General features: G+C 59.1%; 2 protein-coding genes across 5 annotated transcripts in view; one reads left to right on the top strand and one right to left on the bottom strand.

The window, feature by feature from the left end:
* Positions 1-11,169, top strand: part of LOC119114815 (coiled-coil and C2 domain-containing protein 1-like) — a 43,957-nt gene extending 32,788 nt beyond the window's left edge. For all 4 annotated transcript variants that reach the window (XM_037238854.1, XM_037238857.1, XM_037238856.1 and 1 more), the window contains exon 17: positions 10,291-11,169. In XM_037238854.1, the coding sequence (XP_037094749.1) occupies positions 10,291-10,413 (123 nt within the window). In that variant the 3' untranslated portion in view covers positions 10,414-11,169. The remainder of the gene's footprint in view (positions 1-10,290) is intronic.
* Positions 11,170-11,719: 550 nt separating this feature from the next.
* On the bottom strand, positions 11,720-15,529 carry LOC119089909 (Krueppel-like factor 10). Its single transcript, XM_037212715.1, has 5 exons — positions 15,365-15,529; positions 13,300-13,497; positions 12,962-13,123; positions 12,679-12,847; positions 11,720-12,384 (listed from the first exon to the last, which is right to left on the bottom strand). Exons 1-5 carry the CDS (start codon positions 15,443-15,445, stop codon positions 12,125-12,127), a joined length of 870 nt encoding a protein of 289 aa, XP_037068610.1. The 5' UTR covers positions 15,446-15,529; the 3' UTR covers positions 11,720-12,124.
* Between the last annotated feature and the right edge of the window lie 4,626 nt (positions 15,530-20,155).

The raw sequence follows: 20,155 nt of genomic DNA on the forward strand, positions 1-20,155 counted from the left end.
CAAACTGCACGTCCCTCCGGACATGTCAGGATTCATGTTTTTCACCTTTCCATTCCTACCTATCTATCGGACGACCCCGGGTGGTTGTCGCTATCAGTGTGTCGTTGGCGCCGATTGGTGCCGTAGCGAGAGGGGGGGGGGGGGGGTTGTCATGCCCTGTTGCCGGGGGCGACAGCGCTATCCGCCGCCCGCCGTCTGGAGTCGTCGACCCGCCGTCGGGAGACGGCCGCACCTGTGTCGCCGACGACGGCTCCTCGCGACCCCCCCCCCCCCCCCTCCTCCCCCGTTACACCCGCCGGGTGCATTCCGGGCCCGTGCGCCCATTGAGGACCAGACGAGCGGAGACAGCCGTATCGACAGACAGCCGGGGTCTTTCTGTCATTGGTCGCGCGAAGGAAAGCTGTCCGGTCGGCGCCGACTGTGCTCAGCGTCGGCTGGAGGTCATCGGCTCGGGGAAAAATGCTGGCGGGCTTTCCGCCGCGGATTGTTGTGACGTGGCGGACCGTCCTGGCGCCGCCGTGGCGGACTGTTCTGCCGCGGCGACAGACTCGTGAAGCGGCGGCCTGTTGTGACGCGGCAGTGGCAGACTGTCGTGACGCAGCAGCGGATTGGCGTGACGCGGCGGACTGTCGTGACGCGGCGGCGGCGGCGGACTCGTGACGCGGCAGTGGAGTGCCGTGGGGCGGCGGTAGCGGACTCTCGTGACGCGGCGGACTGTCATGACGCGGCGGCGGCGGCGGACTCGTGACGCGGCAGTGGAGTGCCGTGGGGCGACGGTAGCGGACTCTCGTGACGCGGCGGCGGCGGCGGACTCGTGACGCGGCAGTGGAGTGCCGTGGGGCGGCGGTAGCGGACTGTCATGACGCGGCGGCGGTGGGCCGTCGTGACGCGGCGGCGGTGGACTGTCTTGACGCGGTGGCGACGGGCTGTCGGGACGCGGCAGACTGTCATGACGCGGCGGACTGTCGTGACGCGGTGGCGGCGGCGGCGGACTGCCGTGCGGGGGCGGTAAACTGTCGTGACGCGGCGGCGTTGACAGACTGCCGTGCCGGGGCGGTAAGCTGTCGTGACGCGGCGGCGGTGGGCTGTCGTGCCGGGACGTCGGACTGTCCTGACGCGGCGGCGGCGGACTCGGGGCCCTGGGATCGCCGCGGCGCCAGGGCCCATCTCGGTCGGCTCCGACTCTTCCTTGCCGTGAGCGGCTGGTGGCGGTGGCCAACGCCCAGGCTCGGCTCTGATATGGGGATCTCACCTGCCCACCGAGTGTGTTCTCCATCTCGGGTCGCGGTGACGACCGGCGTGAACTTTCGACCGGAAATGTTCGTGCGTGACTGGTGTGTTTTACAAGTAATCGTTACAGAGAGCTCCGGCGTCCAAAGGTCAAGTGCTGGCGCTATTGACGAAGGCTTGTTGCCGTGCGTTTGAAACGCTTTGAAGTGTCTACGCCTGCCTTGGCCAGTTGGCCCGGTAAGGTGCAGCGCTTGTAAAAGTAGCAATTGTATGCATCGAATATAGCTCAAGCACCAGCGAGGTCGATGTGGACAGCGAAGCTGGTCCGTGCAGGTGCCAGAAATGTGCTGCCAATCAAGGCATGCAAAGGACACGGGTTCGGCCGCGGCTTGGGCGAGAGGGCCTCGCTCCCCCTCCCCCCTCATCTTTCGCGAAACTGGATATTAGGCCTATGGCGTTGCATGGCAAGAAGCACCGTACACAACGTCCATACCCACACTCCCAGCTTTGGGACGCGGTGGAGCTCACGGTGGAGGAGGCAAGTGACGTCCGTTTGGCTGCTGCCAGCGATGCAGATGTGGCCGCTGCCGACACCTGCTGGACATCGCTTAAATATAGCGGCGCCTCGGTGCGAGCTGGCCTCGGGCCGTGTTTGTTGACCTGCCGGCCGGCGCCGCCTTGTGATGACCTCCAGCGGCATTGGCCGCGCCGGCGCGGCGTCCGCGTCGGCCGGGTTTGCCTTGGCCGGCGCCCGGCGTGGGTCATTGACCTTGATCCACTGCCGTCCCAGCCGGGGGCGGGGCGAGGCGGGGTTCCGACGCCGCCGGCGGGGCCGCGCCTGGGGCGGTGCCGGGGCCGGGCTCGGTCGTGGCCGGTCGCCGCCGCGGGGCTCGGCCGGGCAGACCGGCGTGCCGGCCCGGCCGCGTCGGCGGCGGCGGTGGGCGCTCTCTGTTCCCCGGCCAGGCAATATTTCAGGCCGGCTCGGCGACCGACGGCGGTCCGTGGGGCGTGACCGGCGGCCCGGGTGGTGCCTGCTGGGTCTCTCTCTCCCTCCCCTCTCTCACACTCTCTCCGTTAGCCTGTGTCCGGGGAGGGGAGGGTAGAGTAGCCATGGACGGTTGTCTTCCGTTTACCTTGTATTCATTCGATGGAATTAGGACAGGTTGGGCGCCAGCGGGCCTGTGATGAAAGTATTGGTGGGGGGGGGGGGGGAAGTGGGGAGGGGGGGAGAGGAAGAATAGACTCGCTGCTTGTCCGTGAGTTTGAAGTAAAGGAGTGGTAACCTTGGGGTCCTGGCGGTGGGAAACGGGTGGGTTCAAATCCCGATATTTCAGCGATGAGATCGTAATGTATTTTGTTCGCGTTCGTAATGTAATGCTGTCCTGCCATTTACCTGTTGAAGGCGAGAATAGCAGAGGAGTTAAACTATTTAAAATTGTCAAAATAACCTGATGCAACCGAAAGTAGCCATTGTCCACTGAGGGATGAAGATTTGTGTTTTGGCTGGGTTGTCCGCAAACCTGCCAGTCCTTCCAACCCAGTCCTACGAACCTTCCCTTCCAACCCAGGATAGGTTGTGCGTGTCTGTGCACTGATCTTGAGTCTTAGGCTCAGGATTGGTGCACAGATCATCTCTCCATCTTGGCGAGATCATTCGTTTCTCCCCTTCTTTGTGAACAAAGCATGCCGCATCAGGGTATGCTGATCCTCTCGTGCGGGTCACAGAGGCGGTTTAGGAGTGTTGGGGGAAGGGGGGGGGGCAAAGTCCTCGGCACAGGCTGCCAAATAACACCAGAAACACCAGGTAGGTTTCTGCCCGACTTTGATCCGCCAGGTCGTGTCGGGAAGCCCCTGATCAGGACCATCGGTTTGCATGGTAAGAAACTAATTGAAAACTGTCGGTGCCCACCCTTTCCAACGCCCCATCACCCATGCCTCTCCAACTTTTAGAGGTTTGGCAGTCAGCGGTCCGTCATCTGCTCCGGAGTGCTACGTGACGTCACTCCTGGCTTGTCCGGCTGTGCGTGCTCCGGAGTGCTGGAGTTACGTCACTCCTGGCCTGCCCGGCCGTCACTGATATCCAGACAGTCACTCCGTCGCCTGCTCGCTCTGGTGTGGCAGTGTGGGCTTTCCGGTGGCTCCGATACGAATTTGTTTGTGTTGACAAATCTGTTCTAGTATTCTTTTCCTAAATGAACGCGCAGAGGGTAACACAAATTGTGATTGCGGAACAGGACAGGTGCCCTTTGTCTTTCAGCGTTTTTTCTGCCCCCGCCCCTCCCCCTCCCCCCCCCCCCCGCCAATCAGCGCCTTCTGTGTTTCTCTCGCGCTCATTTGCACTGCCTGACAACAGCGGGTTTCCGTCTGACGAAAGGGGCGGGCTTGCTGTCACGTGGGGCCCGCCGTGCGTCAGCGGCCCGCACACGTGACCGCGCGGCTGACCAATGACGCGCATCGAGTAGCGGCCAGCCCCTGTCTTCAGCCGCAGCGGTGTCACTGAACTGGTTTGGAGCCGGCTGACTCGGGCTTTACCGCGACGCCGTCAGTCGTCAGACAACAATAATGGGATAGGGCGGGAGCGATAGCGAGTGGTCGGGGCGGTGAAAATGGGGCGGGGTGCAGCCGTTTTTGGTGGCCTTCGTCTTGTGATGCGGTTGCATCAGTTGTAGACGGCTTTGCCCAGCAGCGAGGGAAGTTGTCCAGTATTGGGAGTCTCAGAGGCATTTCGACATGCTTCTCTCCATGCACTGCCATAAACTTAGTTCTTTAAAATATTGGGAGGGTATTGACGTAGTTGCTCCCCTGTACGTGATGGCACGGGCGCCTGCGGCTGTGCAAACTAAATAAGCAGCAGCATGCTTTCCCTTCAGTTAGCGTAATGACACTGGCACTTCATTACCGTGCGTGAATTGAGCAGGGGCGCGGGATGTATGTCTAATTTTTTTTAGGGGGGGGGGCAGCCAGAACGCTAGAATGGGCCCTTAAGGTTGGTTGGTGGCCCTCTTCAAACCGGAATGGGCCCTTTGAGTCAATAATGGGCCCTCGACTGGTCAGGACAGGGCCCACGGGGTCAGAATGTGCCGGACGAAGTAGGCCTTCCACATTCAATAATGTGTCCTCTTCATGTTGGAATGGGTCCCGCCAGGCACTACAGCTCAGGTTGGGCCCTCTTTAGGCCAGAATAGGCCGTCCGCGGGTCAGAATAGGTCCACTACAGGCCGCGATGGCCCTCTACGGACCAGAATGGGTTTTCTATGGAGGCCAGAATGGGCCATCTGCAAGTGAGAATGTACTCTCCATGGTCATTCTCGTCTGGTCAGACTGGGCCCCTCTGCGGGCCAGAATGGGCTATCTGCAGGCGAGAATGAACTCTCCATGGTCAGTCTCGTCTGGTCAGACTGGGCCCCTCTGCGGGCCAGAATGGGCTATCTGCAAGTGAGAATGAACTCTCCATGGTCAGTCTCGTCTGGTCAGGCTGGGCCCCTCTGCAGGCCAGAATGGGCCCTCCACAGTCAATAATGGGTCCTCTGCAGGTCAGAATGGGCCCTCCACAGTCAATAATGGGTCCTATTCGGGTCAGAATGGGACATCTGCAGGCTCACAAACGCGCTCTTGTGCTCAGACTGGATCGTAAGTAGGCAGGAATGAGCCCTCGACAAGTCAGAATGGACTTTAACAGGCTTTCACAATCCCTTTACAATTCAGAATCGGTCCGTAACATACCCGAATGGGCCCTCCACAGGCCTTTCCAAGTGTGTGTGGGGGGCGGGGGGAAGCGCCGTAGCTTTCAAGTTGGGGGGACGAGCTGCTCGCACTGCCCCCCCCCCCCCCTCTCCCCTCCCCGGCTCCCGCGTCCTTGGAATTTGCGCCTTTCTCAACGCATGTGGGTCGAACCGGATATGAGCTTGTCTTCTGCACTCTCAGCCGAGCGTGACGAACTGTTGACCGACTGCCGATGGGTCGGGCTGGTAGTGGCCGTGTGGTTCAAGGGCGGATCTCGGTGGGGAGGGGATGAACTGGGACGTGCCACTGCGGAAGGCTGCTCAGGTCGGGTAGAGAAGCATACATTTCAGAACCTTTGAGAGAACCTGTGCTGCTTTAAGGAGGGAACGTTTGTCTGTAATAATTTTGTAATAATAATTTACGACTGAGCGCATGCGGTGCATGGCGGAGCATATGACATCATCACTTTCCAGTGTTCCTCCAGGTGGTGGGCAAAATTCGGTGGGTGTTTGAAAACCATGACACCGTTTTGAGTTTGCCTCCAAGTCGGTGTTGCCTCTCCCCCCCCCCCCCCCTCCTATCGGCGGCGTGCTGGATCCGCCCCTGGTGTGGTTTGACCCGAACAGCGCGGTGGTCCGTGTGTTGGCAGGAAGGGTCTCTGTGGACTTTGCCGGGGAGGGACGGCGGTCAGGAATGACTTGTCATTTACCAGCTGTCTGCAACTAGCGTCTGCCCTTTCGGTTGTTTGCCTGTTTTACTTAGTCCAAACTGCCTGGTTTAACCGGCCAAAATTATTGCTAACCGGAGAAGGTGAGAACACCAAGATGTACTTGTCAGATTTTAATGTTATAAACGTTTATGTCACACAGCCAATGGCGGTACGCGGATGACATAAAGCAGAATCAAAATAATGTAGCCGCACTTCATGCTTGCTATGACGATCTTCTGACAATGTGCCCCCCACGTCATCGGTCAGTTAACCTCACTTAGTAAGTTGCAGTTTAGACACTAGCACTCACAACCATGAGTTCCTCCCATCGCGATTTACCCTGGCGACGAGTGCCGTGCACCCCGTTCTGCCCGCCGTGCCGCCGGTCCTGCGCGCTCCGTTTGAGCCGGCGGTGCATCGCAGCGAGGATTGCAGCAGTACGGCGCGTGCTGTTTGACAAGCCGCTCTTCATGTTTAGGGGCTTACATTAACACAGGGTCGGGGCGGCGTAGGGCGGGCTAGATTTGAAATGAATTAATCTATCGCTAACCCGGGTAACTCCCCAGTACCGACGGTACAGTTTCATTATTGCAAGTTGGACAGTACTGATTCAGCACCAGCACCTGAAGCGATATAACTACAATGCCTGGCACCGTTCGACGCCGCGGTTTCTGGCGCGGTTGCGGTACCCACAATACCGTTCGGCGCCGGCTGCCGACACTGTCGCACCGAAGTCCTGTAACTCCGATGTAGACGCGAGGCGGAGCGAGCGAAGCGAAGCCCTTGCAACTCCGATGCAGACGCGAGGCGGAGCGAGCGAAGCGAAGCCCTTGCAGCTCCGATGCAGACGCGAGGTGGAGCGAGCGAAGCGAAGCACTGTCGCACGGAAGCCTCACAACTCCGATGCAGACGCGAGGCAGAGCGAGCGAGGCGAAGCACTGTGACACGGAAGCCTCGCAACTTCGATGCAGACGCGAGGCGGAGCGAGCGAAACGAAGCACTGCTGCTGGCCGAGACATAGAGCTCTGCCCGTCCGCGCAGCGGTAGGACATCGCGAAGCATTTCCCAACCTGTCCATGTCCATCTTGTCCAAGTGGGGATCTTATTATTACTGCCCCCCCCCCCCCCCCTCTCCTCGGGGCACACAACAAAAGTTGGCTCACTTGAGCGATGCTTAGTCTTATCTCGTAATGTAGGTAGGAAAATGCAAGCGGCTGGCAGGCCCTCAAGCGTGTATTGTACAGCGATTACTTCGGTCGACAGAAACTTAATTACTGAGTTTCTCACTTGTTGCGATTTAGACATCGACACTTTTTTTGGGGGGGGGGGGGATCCGCACGTGGGCATAAAACATCGGTGGCTACAGTAAGCGACTGATCACAGATCATGTAGTGTGATCATGCTCTGGAATACCCCACAGCATGTCATCACAAAATACGTCATAAATTTAACTCTCGGGATCCGGCTCGTGCTTCAACGCTGCATGTCAGCGGAAAGAAGAGACCCGTTTGTGGGTATTGCGGCAATAATTTACGGCGCAGGGCGTGCGGTGCATGGCAGAGCATGTGACAACATCACGTTCCAGCCAGCGCCTATATGCATGCGTTCCCAGGACGGCAATCTTTCTTGACTCAGACATGACTTCTCCTCATCGCAACTCCTCCTGAGATCCCCGCGTCTTCTTCTTGGGGAATTCTCCCAGTCGAGAACGCCTGGTCTTGGTGGGAACAAGGCAGACGACTCCGGGTGGCCAATCGCATTCCCGAATTAGGAAACATGACTGTGATAACTCTGACAATGCGCGCGCGGCGAGTTCAGCCCGGTAAGTTTGTTCTTCGCTGACTGTCGTTCTCACTGATCTGCTCCGCTGACTGCCGTTCTCACTGATCTGCTCCGCTGACTGCCGTTCTCACTGATCTGCGGGCGGGCGTGACTTACCTCGTAACCGGGTCGCTGACCAGCTCACCACCACATCGGTCACCGCTGTGCCAGCGGCCATGCGGTGTAGCCGTAAGCAACCAGCCGATGGGAGCGCGAACGCTGTGTCGACTGGACGTTGTCTTCATCGGCTCTCCGCAGTGGAGGTGCCCGTGTTTGCCAGTGGCCGTGCGGTGCAGCCTCGAGCAATCAGCCGTTCTGGAGCGCGGATGACGTGCCGACTGGAGCTCTTCTTTATCGGCTCTCGGTTGTGGAGGTGCTCGTGTCTGAGCGATGCGAAGTGTCGTTGATGGGTCAATTGCATGGCTGACACGTGCGGCATGGCAAGTATGCTGGCCCGTTTCAGCGCGCTTCGGAGCTGTCGAAGCCGTGAAATCTGCCTTTGCAAACTTGATGTTTGCCTGTTCGCCTGATACTATGTCGGCCGTTGCAACCATGGATCTCGGTCATTTGCTTACAAGTGACATCGCCGAACATGCTCTGGATAGCAGGCGGTAATACACAGATTGTGGGCGTTTCTCTGGTTTCCTGCCGAACACACCCCTGCTCGTTGCCAGCAGTGGGAAGGCCGCAGGTGTGCCTGCGGGTTGCGCGTGACGAACTTCGTCACTTGCCAGATCCCTGGCAGCCCGGCAGCCCGATGAGATCGCCCCCGGGACTCCTAAAACATAGGTCACTGTCTGAACCCAGCCGCGAGGGATTCGGTCCTCGGCTTGGCCACGATTCTGACAGTGTTCTCCGTGCGCGCCTTCACCGTGGGCTGGTGCGACTGTGCCGTGTCCGTACCGCCTGCCGGCCGGCCGGGTCCTACTGCTCTCCATCAGGTACAGTTGCGCGATAACCGCGCGCCAGGGCGAAGCGGGCATTCCTTTTCATTAAGACATCGTCGCTGAGTCGCTGAGCTGATCTTCCACGTCTGGTGTTGGCTGAATAACCCGCCTCGAACCACTCGAGGAAGGTGTACTTCATCTCTGTTTGAAAATCCGCCCAGCTCCCAGTCATCCCTTTCAGCGGGTGTTATGCAGCTTTGCGGCCGCTGCGTGGCGCCCCCCCCCCCCCCCCCCCGGTCCGGTTACACCCAGACGCCGGTCGGTGGGTGTACCACGCGGCAGAGGCACGGTCGGCTGCCGTGCACGGCCCGTCCCCGCCCGCTGTCGGCGTGGTCTTCTGCGTCGCACGGACGATCACGACCGAGCCGCGTGTAGCGCAGCCCCCCCCCCCCCCCCCGGCGTCCTGCGGGAGGGACGTGCGCATCGTGCCGGAGGTCTCCGCGGCGGGAGGACGCCGGCGGCCGGCCGCTGGACCGTTGAACCGTCGTGGCGGGTGGGCGGGACGGGCCGGGGCGCGGGAGGCTCCCACGTCCGGAGGCAGCACGTGTGCTGGGGCAGTGGAGGGGGTCAGGTGTAGTCGAGGGCAACAAGATGGAACCCAGCCGCGGGGAGGTTATTGTGTTGCGTATTGAGGTTTGTTGGGATTATGGAGACTCAGTCCCCACCAGCGGCGGTGTGGCATTCCCTGCACTACACGCCACTCCCCCCCCCCCCCTTGCCCTTCCTGTCAGTTCTCACCAGCGGTGGTGTGACATCCCCGTGCCAGCAGCCGCGCGCGCGTGGTGCCTGCGAGGCAGTAGCAGGACGGCGGGCTTGCGGGCAACAGACCTACCAAGTGGATGTGGCTGATACAGTCGGTGCGAGGGATTATCCAAGCTAGCTACCGTTAATTGTCCTGAATCATGATTAAAATCGCAGAGTGGAGAATTATGCAGCGGACTGGAGCGTATGGCGGAGTTTTACAAGACGCGCGTGTCGCTCCGTTCCTTCATTATTTACATCGACATCCCATGCTTTCACAAAACTATCTCATACGGTATCCATTTTCGTGGAGAACTGATGATATACTTCTCGAGAAATTATGCCCTTTTGCAAGAGAATCATGCTTGTGTCTGTAATGGCTGAGTGCTCAGGATTAAAGATCATTTGTTTCGTCATATCCTACACCGCCGTCGCCATAATTGGGTCCCGATGTAGGCGGAGTGTTTCCTCTCGGTCCCGCACTTCCGTAAGCTCCGTCGAGGAGCCTCTGTTAAACCTTCCACTAGCCTGTTCGCGACTTGGCATCGGTAGGGGTTGTACGAAGACAACAGTATGTACTTACGATGCGCAGCTCTTCCACTTAGGAAGCCGTAGCCAGCTAGCGAAAACGGACTGTAAATTGGAACCCCGCTGAACTAAGCGTTTCGGTGTTTTGTTCAAAATGCCCCGAAAATGAACCCTTGTAAACCGATTCTGGTATCGTCTTGTCAGAAATTGACCGGTCCGATCGTTGTTTGCCGCATAATTTTTTATCATTTTGCTTTATCATTTTGCCGAAGTAATGCTGCGTCCTTCTGGCGGCTAGAAGCAATCTCCTCTCCTTATAAAGCGGCCCGCTGGTCCCTCCCCCTGCCCCCACCCTGTTCCCCGGCCCTGTCACGTGAGGTCAGTGTCGAGGCCCGGGGCGGGGCAACGGCCGGCGGCTGGGGGCAAAGGTCGCGCGTGACGCCCGGCCATGTGTACAAACAGTGCCCGGGCGCCGGCCGTGACTCAGGGCGCCGTCAGGCCCGGAGACAGCGTCGCCTCGGCCCCGTGCGGCCTGGGTGGTGCCCCCGGCCTGTCGCGCGTCCCGCGCTGACCTGCGGCCGTCTGTTGCAGATTGTCGAGGGCCGTCGCACCGTCAAGGGCAAGCTGGAGGTGAAGCTGCGCATGCGCAAGCCGGCCGTCTCGGACCAGATAGAGCACATCAAAGAGAAGTGGCTTGTGATCGACAAGCTGTAGGCGGGCGGCGGCCACTCCCTCGCCACGGGAACAGGGACTGTCGCTGGTACTGGCCCCTCCCCCTGGTGGTTTTGCCATGTGAGACGGCAGAGTACTCCGCCTCTAGTACTAGACCTCGTAGTACTCCGCCTCTAGGCACGCTTTATCGTCGTATGTCGTTAAGAGTGCAGTGCATTGTGGGGCGGCTTACGGACGGTGACACGTGTGCTCCGTCGTGCCGCGCCGGCGCCACCCCCAGTGCTCACCGCCCAACCGCCACCGCTGCGTGTTCCCCTCGCACCGACCACACGTAGTGCGTCCCTACCAAGAACGGCACACACGGAAGCCCCAAGCTTTGCGGCCCCGCCAGCCCACCCGCCCGCGCCGCCCTCCGCGGCAGCCCGTCCGTCCTCTGCCGGCTCAGTGTATGACGTCATCACGCGGCCGCTGACGGCGCTCGAGGGCGTGTTGTTGCCGCGCCACCTGGCGCTGCTGACGCCCTGGCTGGTGCCGGGACGGCGCTGCGGCGAACGTTCCGCTGTGAGCCGGCACGCCTTGCTGCGCACGCTGTGATGGGCGGTCGGCCGCCCCTCCCCTACCCCCACACCGCAGCCGGCCAAACCTCAAGGTCATCGGGCGGCCCCGGGCGCGGCTGTGACGGCTGCCCGCGGGCCCCTTGTACTGCTTATCCGTGCTTATTCGGGTTTTGTGTATCGCTTTTGGCGCTGTTTTTATGGCTATGGTTGAGGTCAAATACACTAATCACTGAACTGCCAAGGGGTGTCTTTTCGCGCTGTACGGCACACAGATTGGTTAACAGGGCGCGTCAGTGTGGGCTCAGGTCGAGGACATTACTCAGCTACGTAATGATCTAAACCGTGGAGTGGATGGTTTCAACTTCCCAACGCCAGACTCCTGGTAATGATCATCGTGCGGCATGCGGGTCTGCTCAGCCGAGGGGTGTTACCGTGCACGGCGAGCAAGTCTGGAAATCGTTCAACCAGCTGACTGGCGCACATGCTCGGCTGGCAAAAGTGGGGCGACTGCGGGATGGTTGTGATTGGCATCCCCCGCTCAGACTGGATTCCCTGGTTGTTCACTCCCGGTCCCCCACGCTGCTGGTAGCCGGGCGTTACTTCGCCGCCGCTCGTGGCACCACTCTCAGCCGGTGTTTTCAGTACTGCAGCGTGCGGTACTGACCGTGCCACAGATTGTGAACTCGCCGGCCCTACCTGCGGCGCGCGAGCGGCCCAAGCGGTCCTCTCGCTCGCGGGCCGAGCGTCTTACGGGCCCGGCTTGCCCTGAAGCGTCAAACACGGCGAGACGTCTGGTGTCGGCGCCCTGTTAGTGCGGCCGCAGCCCGTCGCGCCGTATTTACAGCCCGCGATAGCGGGCCGTCTCGCCGCTGGATCGTATCTCGCACGCCGCCTGAGCGGGTTCCGATGAGGGCTGGTGTAAACAGGATACGGCCCAGAATCCCCCGAGCCGGGGATCTGTACCGGTCTGGCTTCAACAGCGGGACGCGACGATTCGCCAGCCGAACACATCTCTCAAAGACGTTCACCGCGCGTGGCGTATATTATCACGTTCATTAAAGCTGCATACACGAACACATAAATAGAAACAAAATAAATAGGCGCGCCGGCCGGCGGCTCAGGCCGCCCCCGGCCGGCGCCCGCGTCAGGTACTGTCCGTCCCCTCGTGACGTTCTCGTGACGGCGGGGGAGACCGCTCACACGGCCGTCGCGCTCAGGATGAGGTAGGGCCGCACCACTGCCCTCTGACGCACGTCCGGCACACTGACGCTCTTGCGGTCGCGCGCGTGGCGGCGCATGTGCTTGGTGAGGTGGTCGGAGCGCATGAAGCGGCGCAGGCAGACGTCGCAGGCGAACTTCTTCTCGCCGGTGTGCGTGCGCTTGTGGCGCGAGAGCTCGTCGGAGCGGGAGAACGTGCGCCCGCACTCGGGCCACTGGCACGCGAACGGCTTCTCGCCTGCAACGGAGGACACGACCGTCACGACCCGCCCGCTCGCGACGCGCGGCCGCCGGCTTCAAACGGACAGGACAACGACCTGAACCCAGACAACGAACGCCGACCTTGAGCAGCGCCGCACACAGCGACTCGCCCCGTCCCAACCCGGTTGGCCCCTTGCGTCAGCCCAGCGCTCGGCGTGACTCCGCCGGTGACAGCAGCGCTCACAGCCGGCCGGCAACAGGCACACCGCCAGCCGCAGCCCCGCCCCCGCCCCCGCCCCGGCCCCGGCCCCGGCACCCGTCCAGCGCTCACCGGTGTGCGTGCGGACGTGAGCCTTGAGGTGACTAGACTTGAAGTACGTCTTGTCGCAGCCGGCGTGCTGACAGCAGTAGGCGCGCTGCCGGTCGGGCGCGGGGGCGGCCAGCCGCTGGCCGACCGGCGCCAGCAACGCCGGCGGCACGCGGATCACCTGGCCGGGCGCGAGCAAAAGCGCCTGGCCCGGCGCCGTCTGGCCGCCCGACACCGAGAGCAGGGGCAGCAGCGGCACCGGCCGCGGCGCGATCGAGACCGGCCGCGGCGCCGCCGCCGCCGCCGGCTGCTGCTCCTGCTGCTGCCGCGCCACTGGCGGCTGCGGCGACGCCGTACCGTCCTTGTGGGCGCGGAAGATAACCGACTGGCGAGCGGCTGGTCGGGCGGCGGCGGCGCAGGGAGACGCCGGCGACAGCGGCAGCTCAGGGCCTGTCCGGTCGCACAGCAGCTGGAAAGACAAGCAGCGACCGTCAGACGGACCGCGATCGGGCCGGCGTGCCTTCCACGCCGCCAGTCGCCCTCAGCTTCGCAGATCTGGTTTCACGCGGCCCTATCGTAATGCAACAGCGTCAACACATGATCACCTCTCGCGAGGCGCTAACGCGGTACGGGCGGCGCGCTCACCTTGGCCAGCACGGAGTCATGTCGGGACGACGCGGCGGCGGCGGTGGCAGCAGCGCGCGCGACCTGCGGCGCCGCCTCCTCCGCCTCGGAGTCGGACGAGACGACGCTGTGCGGCGGCGTCGGCGCCAGGCCGGACGGGCTGCGCGGCCGCCGCGCCGCCGACAGCGACATCAGGCTCTTGGCAGCCAGCATGGCGTCCTGCAACAACAGCAGCGGCCGCGTCAGACCGGTGGCCAGACCCGGCAGGCCCGACATGAGGTGCGAGAAGTCGGCGCGGCACGCGCCCGGCTTTCGAACGCACCTGCTGACTCCTGACGGGTTCACCCCCCCCCCCCCTAAAAAAACGCACGGTGTGTCCACGATGTCCACGTTACGTTCAGGGAAAGTCCGATCCATAACAGCAACTCCTGTAATCTCGTATCTGCTTAACGCAGTAATGCAGGATGAATGCCGCCATCAGCGCACCCCTGTGCCCAAATGACCGCCGGCTTTCCCCGCCGACTGCGCTGTTCGTCGCCCGGGACCAGCGAAGGGGGGGGGGGGGGAGTAACAACAGACCGCTGAACAGGTCCGGATGGGGGCGTCGCCACGTCACCTCGCGTCGCCGGTAACGCACACCAGCCACCCCGGTAGGGGACGGGGTGATGGGCCCAGTCGGAAGCCACGAGGTCACTTACATAACTGGCGCCACCGCCGGCGCAGAGCGGTTTTGGCGGGAGATTTCGAGCCGCGCGAGCTCGCTGGCGCCAGACGCACGACCCTTGCTCACCCAGCGTAAACGGACGGCCTCAGCGGTCATGGGGCGTGAACCGGACACGAGGTCCACTGGGCAGGCTGTCCAGACACCCGGCCAGCATCAGCCAGCCTGCCGCGATAACGCGCTCGGGTACAAGCGCACGGCGGCGGGGCCTAACGGTGCGCCTGCGCCTGGCGATGGCTGTCGCCGGTGATGAATGACGCCTTTCCACCCGAAAGACGAAGAGCCACGGACGGCAAAGTACCGCCGGGGACACGATCTCGACTCACTTCCGAACACGACCCGGCAGCCGAGCCCGTCGGTAGTACCGGCCTCTCGAGCCAAAGCGGCGGGAAGCTGGCAGAGTGCCAGGCCGTCAGCTGTGACGGCAGGTCCGGGCTCAGTGGCTCGCCCCTCCCCCCTTCCCTCCCTGCCCGCCTGTCCGTCCATCGACGTGACTGACCCGCTGCCGGAGAGCAGGACGTGTGGCGCGCACGCGGCGCGCCGCACTGCGGCGCCACGGTCCGCCCGCCCGGTTGGTGAGTGGCCGCGCGTCGGGGGCTCGCCGCAACCTTCACCCCATTCCCTGTCCACGTGAACAGCGGCTGATCGCGGTCCGTGACGTCACGGTCGGGCCGGTGACGTCACCGACCGCCTGGATCAGCCGGGCAGCGCGTGCGTCGCTCCGACGATGCAGGGGGAGGGGGGTGCCCAGGGGTGTCCGCGGCGGGACAAAGACCCCACGTCTATGCAACGGGCCCAACGGAGAATCGGGGAGAAGGTCTGGGCGGGGATCAGGGAAACGCGCGCCAGTCAGTAGCGAAATGGATTCCTCACCCACAGGTCGGACAACGTTGACGGGGACCCGTCTGAATATTCAGCGAGCTAGGAATACAAACGTAAGAAAATACCGGGGCAGCCGAACCGCAATGCACAACGTTTACGATGGGGGTTACGCACGTCACACGCCAATGCTGCCAGCTTTCAGGCGACATTGGTCCAGACAATCCCAAGGTCGCGGTGTAGTGAATTGTATTGCTAGCCAAACGCTCAAGAAGCGTGCAGAATGGCCGGCATAATGACGACCCAGACCACTGGCATTTCATGATTACAAACATGAACTCCGCGCGCTTCCCGCCTCCCAGGACAAAGCTGGGACAGCATAATGGGACTCAGGCCGCAAGCACACGAGATTGCATGAAACTGATAATTTCAATCACCGTAAAACGACAACAGGTCTTAGCGATTTTAACGACTTCACCCCAGAAATGAACCCCGGAAGATAACCAGCCACCTGCACTTGCACCATGAAACGTTTCAGGTACTGACCTGTGTGTAGTTGTCCTCTAGCCGGGGCGACGCCGGCGGCGAGAGAAGAAAGTGCTCCAGCATCATGGTCTTCAAAACCATCCAACCGCCTTCTCCTGCACAGGTTCAGTTCCGTGGCCGCTCCTCACCGCAGCACCACCCACCAGCAAATAACAAAGCTTTCGCGTTTCTGCGCTGGCGCCGAGTGTGGGATTCATACCTGGGCGTGTGCGTATCGACCAATGGGCGGCGGGGGTGCGGTCCGCCCAACCAATCAGAGGCGCCGCTGTCCACGTGAACAGTGCGTGCTCACGGCGCCCTGTTCACGTGAAGCAGGCACGTTGCGTCACCAGCAAGGCATGATGCCGGCCCGTGGGTCGGGTTGTGACGGCAGGAGGTCAGATGGGGGAGCGGGGGAAAGGGGGGGGGGGGCACGGAGCAGGGGCTCGTGCTGAGTGCGGTGTCTATTTGCTGCCCGTCGAGAGGTGGGAGACGTAGAGACCGAACATGATACCTTATGTTTGGGTGCGTGCTCCGGCATCAGGCTCGTGGCGTACGTTTGATTACGAAGTGGAAAGGATAACAAGACATGCTTTAGTGGCTTTCCACCACTCGTTACGTCGTATCCCTTCCTCTCCCTTTAAAGAATAGTCCTTGACTTAGCCCACAGCCAATGGGCGTTCGAGGTCGGTTCATACGGCGGGCTGGTAATTAACCGGCTGAGAACAGACCAGCACGTCCCACATACTGCACAGCCTGTCTGCATAGTCTGCGTATACATAGTCTGCGTAACCCCCCCCCCCCCCCCTGCAATGTCCAGGAACAGATCGTGATGATCGGAGCATCAGCTGTCCTCCGGAACAGTCACGGAGTCAAGGGTGAACAGCGGACCGCCTTGGCAGGTGTCTGGGGTGTCACTTTCTAAAATCGGTTGAGAGGGCTCACCAGAAAAGGCCGACCTAGCCTTCTGCCAAATTCCGAATTCTCCCCGTATTTAAGCCATCTGAATTTACGTTCTCGATGTAAATATATATTGCATAATAGGGTTTCTTATATTTAAATTGTTAGCCTGCGGAAGCACAACTTCACATGGCAAGGTACCGTGAGCTGCCTTTAGGTAAAAAGCTTGGAGCGGGGTGTTATTCCCAGGAAAACTTGTCAGCTGATCTTAGCGAGGTATCAGTGATGACTACCGCGGTTGCTGATCGTGTTGTTTAACCACCACAGTCACGATTTTGCGACAAATATACTTTCCAGTATTCAGGAAAACATGCGCTATCCTTGATCCGGACCACCTCGTACTTTTAAAAGCTGCCATATATTGCAGGCAATTATTCTTTATCCCACCCCAGTTTTCACCAGGTACCAAAAGGATACTATTTGGCACAAAATCAACCTGATAATAATGGTGATGTATTTAGATACGTACTTCCTAGCACACCGTTAGTCAATGTAATTGTTCCGTCTTTATTTCGCCAACATTCTCTCTGCTCATATGCATTGAAGGGGTTCAGAAGAGCATTGGAGGGGAGGGGGGCCAAGTCAGCTTCCGGGCCCAGGCGCCCACGAATGTACATAAAGTGACGCCTCTGCATGCGTCACATTCAGCACAAAGGCGCCTGTCTTAATACGGGATTGACATCCACAACAGACTGATCATTATCATCGGCGGTATGTCTTACTGCAAGCGGAGAAAGGATAATTGTCGTCTGTTGTAAAGCCGTCGCAACTGACAAAGTAAATCGCCATCCACGGCTGTCGTGCTCGTTATGAGCCGTGTGCATTTGCACATTGTACATGTACAACGTCATGGTGTTGTATGCACAGCTGCTTGATGCACGACTGTTTAAACGGGCCTAAACGTTGCATACTCAACGCGGCTCAGCGTGGCTTTACAAAGGGCGATCATCAGTGAAAAGCCACGCTGACAGACGTTGTGGAATACATAAACTAAAAAACGACCAAGGTCAAGGGTGTCAGTTCTTGTTAATTATTGGAGGGGAGACGAACCGAAAGCTCGACAGCCTACCCCCCCCCCCCCCTCCCTCCCACGCTTTCTTCTCACTGGATTTAGCCCACTTTATTTTGATAAAATGCAACATTTGCTTTAAATCTTTGTATAATTTATAAATGTCTTAAGTCTAAGCAGCACAGAAGCCACGCAAGGTTGGATCCAGGGAGCAGACACTGGACGCACGCGTCTCTTATGATCGGCACGTGAAGGCGCCCCTTTAGAGGCCATTTTAGGCGCAGATGGCGCTCTTCCTTGGCGGTCATGGGAGGCGGCACGCATTTCGGCTGTGGGGGATGGGGACGGGGTTTCCCCACGATGGACTTGGGTTATCCCTATATTCCAGAGCCTTTCACTTTAACTTCACAAACCATTGTGTGTCTTATGGCGCTAGGTATGTGAAGTTTATTGCATCGTTTATCCACTCAGCTGTTATGATTTTTATCTTGTGAGTGTTGAGAACAACCATGACCTTTTGTTATGAGAGTAGCACAAGACACCACCACGCACAAAGATCAAAGAAGATAGTCCTTGTGTTGTGATCATCTTTTATCCACATTTTTTGTAGTATTCCACCCAAAACTATTGGGGGGGGGGGGGGGGGAAGCCAACATTGCGTGCCCAACTCAACATTGGGAGGGCCAGGGCCCTCACAAAGAATACAAATCGACATTCGTGACCAAGGTTTGCTGCGGGTACGCGGTTTTTGGGTTGCAGCAACCTATGCGCACCGCTCAGGTCAATGCCTAGCCTCGTTCACAAACTGCGGCACTTTAACTTGATTTCTGCGACATACAAGCGTGAAACATCATTACGATACAACCCTTCGGACTGCAAAAGTTTGCATTCTTGTGACGCTTGTTGTGGGTGTATGGACTACTCGCTGCAAATTCACACATGTTTTGTTGCATTTTAAATACTGACTGGAGATATCGTCATCCAGGTGGGCGCAGCGCGGAACGGGGGGAAGAGTGAGCTGTGAGCTGTCCCCAATGCTGCAGCCACTGAGTGGCCTGACATTCATGTATCCGCTGTGTTTCTCCCATGTGGTCCACGATTCCACAATGTCACCGCACAGTGCACGTGTTTCAGACATTTCCGGCAAAGACATTAAGTCCAGGCCGTTTCGCCCAGATTACGGCTGTGTAGGGCAGTCAGACCTGTCACAAACCTCTGGCATACGGCTACGGCACACACCTGGCTTCACTGCAATGCGCAAAGAAACAGCTTGCAATTACATTAATTCAATGTAAATGCTTCTCTGTATGTATCCGGCACCGAAACTGGCGACGCATTAAGATACGTTAGGTCACAGATAAGATGGTACATCAGCAAGCGGCGGAGCGGCGCGAGCGCCATGCAGCCGCGGCCGGACCGGCTCAAGCCAGGGAGTACGCTCGCGACTTCCCTGCTGCAGACGAACTCGCATGCATGAGCCCGTTCGGCCGACAGGATGACAGCCAAAACAGGCAGCATTACGCATGAGCTGCTTAAACTGCGATTGCTGCCCTCTCAAACGCGTAACACCATTACATAATTTTAAGTTGTTGGCGGTCAGGAAGTAAGAAGGATATCATCCGCCAAAAATAAAATGATAGTCTCTTTTTGCTACGCCTTAAGACAGAGCAGGTGAAGGTAAGTGACCGGAGGGGTCACACTAGAGTGGTCATGTTAACAGATGGTGTGACGATCGCTTTGACTCGCTTGGAAGCTGATATAAGCAAGAAAGGTTCTTGGCTCTTGGTATCTCGTCGTTATGAGCTGGGTATACTCGTGTCGAAAATAGCCGACCTTCAGTATACCGCGAGGATGTGGCTGAACGATGAACGACTTATCGAGAAACCATTGGTTATAGTGAGAAAGCTGGGCGCTTGGATTCGTTGCTCGTGATCATATCTTTTTCATAAAAACTGATCAACACCATTCAAACATTTCTTTCACGCAAGAGCACTGCGAACAAAATGGATTGATTCCATTCCTCGGACCCTTTTTACCGAGGAATTGAACCACGTGGAATAGATACAATTGAAATGCCCCTAAAACCGTCCTGTCCAAAACTATATCTAGCTCGCGCCGGTAGCCTAACTGCTTAAGGCCCCTACTTTCAGATTCGTCTCCCCCCCTCCTCCGTGGCGGGGTGGATTCGAGTCGCCTAAAGCACATATTTTCATCCCTGGCTGAGGAAGCCTGAGGTCAGTGACAGCGGCCGCGCGGACGGCCAGGTGACGTCAGAGGGCAAGCGGACCGTACGAGCATGATGGTACTACAGGCTTTCGCCGCAAAGTTCTACCGTTGGCCCGGAATTCTACGACCGGATGGTAGGATCGGGCTCATGCAGCCAGCACTGCTTGGCGTGGGTGCTCATCCCAGAAACACACCAATGAAAAGGTACTGACCAAATCTTTAAAAAATATGATGGTCGCTCCCGTCAAAACGCGTAAGAAGCTTCGACCATATGGATACCTAGAAAGCAGTCCTTCGATCACAAATGTGACGAGCGGTGTGTTTGCCTTCTGATCCCGCCCCTCCCCCCCCCCCCCCGCCACACACACACCACGAGTGAGCGAAGTCATGTTAAAACATCACTACTTTTCCGTGAGAATGGATACCCGGAACTCTATGAAAGGTCTCTCGGCTGTACCGTATGCTCTCCGTTTAGCAAAACAACAACATCCTTTGCAAATAAGTCGTAGAAAGGTAGGAAAAGTTAAGCACAGGCTGTGGCTAGATAAAAGTATCGTTTATGCAATGTGGCCTCAGAAAGTTAACCCACGCTTTTTTTCTCAGCAGCCAGTGTAGTG

This window comes from Pollicipes pollicipes, unplaced genomic scaffold, assembly GCF_011947565.3.
Source record: "Pollicipes pollicipes isolate AB1234 unplaced genomic scaffold, Ppol_2.1 Scaffold_3087;HRSCAF=3621_pilon_pilon_pilon, whole genome shotgun sequence".
Classification (NCBI taxonomy): domain Eukaryota; kingdom Metazoa; phylum Arthropoda; class Thecostraca; order Pollicipedomorpha; family Pollicipedidae; genus Pollicipes; species Pollicipes pollicipes.